The 8,406-nt window shown below is 45.2% G+C and overlaps 1 protein-coding gene across 1 annotated transcript in view; it reads right to left on the minus strand.

Moving 5' to 3' along the window:
• The window catches only part of PHF20 (PHD finger protein 20), a 138,312-nt gene that overhangs the window by 9,681 nt on the left and 120,225 nt on the right, over positions 1–8,406 (minus strand). The window contains exons 15-16 of the mRNA XM_007447754.1: positions 6,429–6,528; positions 3,301–3,496 (exon numbers count right to left, since the gene is read on the minus strand). Of these exons, the coding sequence (XP_007447816.1) occupies positions 3,301–3,496; positions 6,429–6,528 (296 nt within the window). The remainder of the gene's footprint in view (positions 1–3,300; positions 3,497–6,428; positions 6,529–8,406) is intronic.

An 8,406-nucleotide genomic window follows, 5' to 3' on the forward strand; every position in this document is an offset into this window, starting at 1 on the left:
CAGCAGGAACTCAGCAGCAACTCCCACATATAGATATCCCCCACCCCCCCACACACACTTTCCTGAAGCCTTCCTGCAGAAATGGAATAGGCCATAAATAGGACAGCATGGAATGATCTTACAGAACCTAAAATTCTGCTCGCAAGGGGCTACAACTATCCTTTCTCAGCTCTCCCACTCTAGCAATCCCTAATACCACCCCGATCCACTGGGGAAGGAGAGAAAACCACCAGCATCGAGGCAGCCTGGGCCCCTGGCCACTTCCAACAGGGTATCACAGACTGTACCAGGAATCTAGGACCCCAGACACACCTCTGAAATCATAATTGCATCAGAGGAAATGGGAGTCCTTGTTCACTTTCAGGTCTACTGTAGCCTGAAATCTGTTAACTTGGAGCATAGAGGCCACAGTATGGACCTGTTCTTGCACGAAAATCACAAAAGTCTTTCCTTCCTTCCTCCTACAATTTTCACCCTCCCAGCTAAGATCTGAAGCCCCAGCTACTACACAAGGATGACCCTGGCCTTTCTTTGTAAGCCCTGTCAATCATGAAGAAGGTATGCACAGCCATGCATGTTACTTTTGAAATGACAACATTTGAAGTTATTCCCAGTTTTACTGTTTGCCTTTGAAAATGAATCCACCAGGTCACTTAGGAACAAAATTTCTGAGAATGAAGACCCAGAGCCTGTGATAGCAGAGACTATCCAGGTGTACAGGGACATACTGGGACCACCTCCCTGTCTCCCAGGCTCTTTTCTCCATATATAATGACTAACAAGATCTCCCTATACTCCCTCCTGAACTTCTTGGAGAAGTCAGATTTAATTCCAGTACAAAGTCACTGCTATAAAGATGGAAGGATCTAGGGGCTTTCCTGGTGGAGTAGTGGTTGAGAATCTGCCTGCCAATGCAGGGGACACGGGTTTGATCCCTGGTCCGGGAAAATCCCACATGCTGCGGAGCAACTAAGCCTGTGCACCACAACTACTGAGCCTGTGCTCTAGAGCCTGTGAGCCACAACTACTGAGCCCACATGCCGCAACTACTGGAGCCCGCGTGCCTAGAGCCCGTGCTCCACAATGAGAAGCCACCGCAATGAGAAGCCTGGGCACTGCAACGAAGGGTAGCCCCCACTCGCTGCAACTAGAGAAAGCCCGTGCACAGCAGCAAAGACCCAACACAGCCAAAAATAAATAAATAAAATAAATAAATTTATATAAAAAAATTAAAGATGAAGGATCTAAATGGGGATCCAGAACGAACAAGGTTCTGGAATATGGGGCAGGGCTGGAGCACTGGTATTTCAGTGAGAAGAAAGAGAATACCATCTGACTGAATCCTCAAATGAAAAAAAACATAGCAACATTTATAATCAGGAGCATCATCTGAGGTTTGCCCTCACCTTCCACCTGTCTCAGTCAATTTCTGGCATCTTGTTAAGAAGAAATTCACTTGGCTTATATGGAGGAAAATTTTCTGATTTTATAAAATGTGAGGGAATACCTAGTCTAAGACATCCAAAACAAGGTCACTTGATTCAGTTCACCTCAACAGATACTGTCACAGTAATGGCTAATTCCCCCAGTAACCATCCTTTCCTTCTCTTACACCCACCTCCACCCTCACTCCTGAGTTTGCTCAGGGCACATGGCCACCTGGCTACTAGCCTCCTGCAGTTAGGTGGGTCCATGAAACCACTTGCTCCCCCTCCTGGGGGTCAGAGCAGAGTGGAGGTACAGATGCATCTGCTTGGACCACGCAGATGAGATTAAGCCTAATGGAATGCCAGAGCAGTAAGACAGAAGGAACCCAAGTCCCCACGTCCATAGCTGGAATCTTGGAGAACGGCCACCTACCTGGCCTGGACCCCTGCCTACCTCTGGACCATGCCTTATGTGAGAAAGAAAATTCCATTTTGTTTAGCCTTTATTTTTTTGGTTTTGTTATAGCAGCTTGGTTTTTACCCAAATCAACATATACCCTTGCTGAATGTGCCCTGCTCAACCTCTCCTTGCCATGTCAATTTTACTTTGTTTCAATTTTACTTTGTTTACCAATCAAGAATGTTTAGGATGGTAGTTCCCTGGTGGCCTAGTGGTTAGGATTCCAGGCTTTCACTGCCACAGTCTGCGGTCCAGGTTCAATCCCTGGTCGGGGAACTGAGATCGCAAAAGCCGTGAGGTGTGGCCAAAAAAAAAAAACCCACAATGTTTAGGATGAATGGATAAACAAAATGTGGTATTATATATAATGGAATATTATTTAGCCTTAAAAAGGAAGGAAATTCTGATACAACTTACAACACAGACAAACCTTAAGGACATTATGCTAAGTGAAATGAGCCAGTCATAAAAAGACAAATACTGTAGAATCCCATTTATATGAAGTACCCAGAGCAGTCAAATTCAGAGACAGAAAGTAGAAGGGTGGCTGTCAGTGGCTGGGGGAGGGGAAATGGAAAGAAGTTGCTTAATGGGTACAGAGTTTGCTTTGCCCCACACAAGGAGTTCTGGACATTAGTTGCAACAGAGTGAATGTACTTAACACTACTGAACTGTACACTTAAAAATGGTTAAGATAGCAAACTTTATATTATGTATATCTTACCACAGTTTAAAAAACAAAACCCAAAAACTCAGAACAGGGACTTTCCTGGTCGTCCAGTGGTTAAGAATCTGCCTTCCAAAGCAGCGGGCATGGGTTCAATCCCTGGTCTGGGAACTAAGATCCCACATGCTGAGGGGCAAATGAACCCATGCTCTGCAACTAGAGAAGCCCATAACAAAGACCCAGCGCAGCCAAAATAGAAAAAAACAACTCAGAACGGTACAAAAAAAAAGAAAAAACTATAAATACACCACTTTTTTTTTCTTTTTTTTTCTAAGGCATTTTATTTTATTTTATTTTTTGGCCGCACCATGTGGCATGTGGGATCTTAGTTCCCTGACCAGGGATCGAACCTGCACCCCCTGCATTGGAAGTGTGGTGTCTTAACCACTGGACCACCAAGGAAGTTCCCACACACCGTATCTTGATTACAGTAGTGTTTGTATATACATTTGCCAAAACTCAATAAACATTTAAAATGGGTGAACTTAATTATATGTAAATTATACCTCAATAGAGTTAATTTTTTTAAAAAAGAATGTTTATCATGTAACTGAGAATTTTAAATAAAAGTCTCAAACTTATTCATCTTATCACCGATTTTGTGGCTTTCCAATTTCTCCTATTTATCCTGCCCTCCGCCCACGCCAAATCAGACTCATCCCCAAAGCTGCAGGTGCCACACTTACTGCAAGATGCTCATCTTGAGCTGCAGGCCATGCAAAACCTCGATCACTCTCTGCACATCGCCGAGAAGCTGGTGGGTGGCCACAATCTTCTTGGCATTCTGGTGGGAATAATTCTCTTCTAAAAATGCCAGGCCATGCATATGTCCCCTGCTCAACCACTCCTTGTCATACCAGTACTTGAAGCCAGGTCTCTGACCTAAAGCAGTGACAATGACAGAATTAATCCTTGGTCTGAAGGAAACCCAGACCATTTCAGCATCGCACAATTATCACACAAACTATTGGAAGGATGGACTGGTGTGTTCATTTCGTTCATTCATTCATCCAGTATACGTTTACTTGGCACCTACTATATGCTGGGCTCTCTACTAGGTGTTGGGGATAAGGTAGCGAGAAAAGTATATAAATTTCCTGATCTCTGCAACTGGCCAGAGGTAGAATGGGAACTTGGATATCTTGTTAAAGTTTAATCACATAATTCCCTCTCCCACTTAAAACCTTCGATGACTTCTTTCTTCCTGCACAGAAGAAAACCCAAAGCCCTGACTGATCTAATGAGGCTCCTTCCTGCCCTCCTTGCCCCACCCTTTCCGGAACACATTCAAGCTCTTTCTGGTCTTAGGGTCTCTGCTCTAGCACCCCTACCCCTGTCTGGAGCACTATTCCCCAAGGCCTTTGCAGGACTGGCTCCTTACCACCTCCTCAGAGAGGCCATTGGTTACCTCCCAAAGTACGAGAGCCTCTTCCGTGCCTCCTAGTCATTCCCTATCTCAGGGCTTTTGCCCCCTCAAAGCATTCATCCCTACCTAACATGTTCTTGTTTAGATGACTTATTTTGACATCTGTTGCTGGTCCAAACCCCACTAAAAGCCAGAAGAATAGGAATTGTTTTGTTCATGGTTATATCCTCAGTGTCTGGCAAAAGGCATCGTGAATGGATTTATCAAATGGAAAGAAGCCCCAAGGGCCCCTCCAACTGTCACCTAGCACCTAACTAAATGAATGGTCAGCCCCCCACTCCCTTCTCTGGACCTCCATTTCCCATCTGTAACAATGACAGATGAACCAAACAGCTTCAGCGGTCCTGTTCATTACAGGGATCCTAAGGAAGGACTGAAAACACAACCACACGTGACTTGGCACAGTGTTTCCTGCTGTAAAAGCCCAGGGAACAGCTTCCAATCAGACTGCTGTTCACCTCTCAATGGCTATAAAGACCCTAAAATAACCCGGGCAAACCCTATCAAGGTTCTTGCGCTCTTTCTGGCTTTTCTAAGACACATGGTAGGGATGCACCTCCACTCTGTTAACAACACCTTTAAGTAACCTTTAAAGAATAGATCTGTTAGATTAAACTTCTGGCTCAAGACTGCAGAATCAAACATAGTCAATAAATGTGACAGTCACTGAGTGCTCAATTCAAGGAGTCTATTCCCAGCCTTGGCAATTTAGTTATAAAAGTTCAGAAAGTACATAGGGATTGATAAAGATGGTGTATATGATTTCTAAAGAGAGAAAAGTGGACGGCAAGAGTGAGAGACAATAAAGTAGACAAGAGAGAGTTTTAAACGGTGCCCTAAAGGAGCCCTGGGGAGTATGTGTGGAATCTCAGAGGCAGCTGCCACAGAGGTAGCCTGAGCAGCAGGATTCAAAGCAGCACTACCTGTTTTACAAGACAAAGGTCAGAGACACCAGTTGTCATCTCCTCCAACCTAGCACTAACTGTCTGAGTGATCTGAGGCCAATCATGTCCCTTCTGGGCCTGCTGCTTGCCTGTTAAATGTCAAGGCTAAACTAAGTGGCCTCTGAGATCCTGCCCATCAATTATATTCTATGACTTACGGACTAATCTTCTGACCATATTCTTTCCTTGGGATAAAGGGGAAAACAGAGGCAGATTGCTCTCTGTCTATAGACTAATCTAGTACAAGAAGACACAGTGTCACAATAGAGGTTATCAGGCCCCAGGGGGACCTACTTGCTGGAAAATGAACTGTGGTAGCCCAGTCCCTCCCTATACAACCAGCAAAATCAAGAGACTTGGTCCCACAAGTCAGTTCTAATTCCAATCTGCTTCATGAGATTAGGAAAGTCATTCATTTCCCTGGGCACCAATTTCTTCCTCATAAGCAAAAATAGGAACAGGAGCTCCTACCAGGCCCACCTCATAGGACAAAAAGGAATAACAGAAGCAGAGGCTCTCCAGCGTTGTCTAGCTGTAAGGGGACTGGACCCAAGGGGAGCAACTTTACAGGTGATGAATGGAGACGATGTCACATCCCACTGACAACAAGACAAGAACCACAGATTTATAATCCACCCCTGAGATTTCTGGAAAGGGGAACCCAAGAGCCATAGGCCAGCCCTGCGGTCAAGGAACAATGAAACGAACTGATCCTAAGGAATTAATTCACTGCTCTGGGTGGCAGACAGGCTCTTCGCAAACACACCTTTCCCCTCCCCTCAAGGGCGTATCTCCCTTCAGAGGTGGCAATGATGCAATGGAAGGCAGATGCCACCAGGGGGAGCAGAGGCCGATTTCCAACCCTTCAACAGCCCTGAAAAGCCAAGGACAGAGCCTACATCCTCATGAACTCTCAAGAAAAGGAAAAGGTGCTCGCTCTGGCAGCACGTATTCTAAAACTAGAACAACAGAGAAAAGATTAGCATGGCCCCTACGCCAGGATGACATGCAAATCGGTACAGCGTTCCATAGTTTATACAGAGTTTCAGTCGTACAAGATGAAAAAGTTCTAGAGATCTGCTATACAACATTGTGCTTATAGTTTATAAAGAATACTGTACTGTACACTTAAAAATTTGTTAAGAGGGTAGAGCTTGTGTTATATGATTTTTACCCCCCCACACCCCCACACCCCCACACACACAACAAAATTCTAGCTCAAGGCCAGGCCTTCCACTAGGTGAACCTCTTCATACATGCTCTCTTACTGCCAAGTTCAGGACAGCTGGCCACCAGGTGAGCAACAAAGGCGAGGAGGAGGCAGAGTCTAGCCGATGCTGAAGAAATGAGTCTCAAGACCACAGACACTCAGGCTGTTTCACCGCCAGCTGTGCTAAGGAAAATGCTACATAGTGTTAATATCCCTGACTCCAGAAATCTCTACCTGGAGGGTCTTGGCAAACATAACAGGTGTATTTCTCAGGCACGTTTTCTTCCAGTAATCCCATGCAGACCCCATGCTGCCAGCACTGGCACTCTTCACACTGTTAGAATTAAAGAAGCAATAAAAATTAAACTCAGAAGGAATCCTCCATCCAAAAATAAGACCCACCTGTGGGGGATAAGGGGCAGTGGGAGGCGGAAGGAGGAGGGAGGGAGAGGAGGAGGAGGGAGTGGGAGCTGAGCTGCAACCACTCTTCCAGAGCAGCCACCTGTGCTTTTAACATTTAAGTTAAAAAACTAAGTTTAAAATTCAGTTCCTTAGTCCCATTAGCTACATCTTAAGTGCTCAATAGCCGTATGAGGCTAGTGGCTACCGTACTGGACAGCACAGGTGAAGAATATTTAAATTAAACACTACTGATCTCAGAAAAATGACTATTTTCCGTCCCATTTCTAGAGGCTTTCACTTTTCTGATCACTTTATAAAGAGAAAGGAAAAACTGTTTAAGTCCTTAGAGGGAGGTTAACTTAGAAAGACAAAAACCTGAGTTTGAATTCTGGCTCAGACATTCATTAGCTGTGTGACCTTGCACAGGTCAGTTCTCCACCCTGGGCTTCAGTTTCCCCATCTGCATAACAGGATACTATTCCTACCAACCGTGTGGGGCTGTTTGTGAGGAATCAATGGGTCACATGTCAAAATTCATATAGTAGAGCCCAGCACACAACTTTTATGTATTAAGAGCCTATTACTGCTACGAATGGGTAGGCTAACTCACTTTGATGCCTCCTGGACTCAACATATGCTAGCGCTTTGCATTTGTTCTTTCTAAACCTTACCAACGGTCACACAGCTGAGAAGACGCAACAGTGGATCAGAACACAAGCCTGGCTGACTGCAAGCCTAGTTCTTTTAACCCCTAGGCTCCACTGCCTTCCCTGGGGAAGGGGGAAAGAGAGAAGGGGCAAGAGGCAGAGAGGGAAAGAAAGGAGCAGAGGATGAGGGCAGCACTGGGAGACAGACGTGTGGCTGGCCTGAGGATAGCAAGCCTGAGGGCTAAGGGTCCAGAGGAGGGAATGGAGAGGAAAAGGATGCCAAAGGAGATACTAGGACACTTGAAGCAATTCCAAACCAGGGCCCTAAACCTTTAACTACCCAACCAAATGGATAGCTCTGGAAAGTGGACAGCAAGCTTCCGATATGGTCTGGAGGGTGGGCCACCAGCCTGGCCACAAGGGAAAAAGCTCACAGTCCTCAGCCACTTGGAGTCAGATAGGCCCCAGGATCAAAGGGCTTTTATGGGCTAATCATATCAGAATCAACAGGGGCAGAGCTGGAAGAGAGACTTCAGATAAGATGCGATCCAGATTCTTCCATTTCCAATGAGAAAACTAAAGGCTCAGAGAGAAAGAAAAGGGTGTGAGACAACAAAGGCAGTTAGTAGCAGAAAACAGACTAATAATTAAGAATGAAAGTCTCTCTCACCAATGACTTCATGTCTTAAGAACTAGGATACACCAAAATTGAATCAAAAACACCTAAGTTGAAAATTTCAAAATAACGTTTTTCCTGTGGGTCTGACTAATATACATTATTCATTTTTAAAAAGTTTAAATTGGAACTTCCCTGGCGGTCCAGTGGTTAAGACTCTGCATTTCCACTGCAGGGGGCGTGGGTTCAATCCCTGGTTGGGGAACTAAGATCCCGCACGCCGTGTGGTGGGGTGAAAAATTTGTTTAAATAAATATTAAAAATAAAAGTTAAAATTTTTTTTTTGGGGGGGAGGGCAGCTGTGCCACATGGCTTGACAAGCCAAAAGACGGATGACAAAGTGGGTACAAATATTTCTAACTGTTCTCACAGCTGATACAAAAACATATCTACAAAAAGCTTACACAGGGGGCTTCCCCGGTGGTGCAGTGGTTGAGAGTCCGCCTGCCGTTGCAGGGGACGCGGGTTCGTGCCCCGGTCTGGGAGG

Source organism: Lipotes vexillifer, unplaced genomic scaffold (genome assembly GCF_000442215.2).
Source record: "Lipotes vexillifer unplaced genomic scaffold, Lipotes_vexillifer_v1.1 scaffold397, whole genome shotgun sequence".
NCBI lineage: Eukaryota > Metazoa > Chordata > Mammalia > Artiodactyla > Lipotidae > Lipotes > Lipotes vexillifer.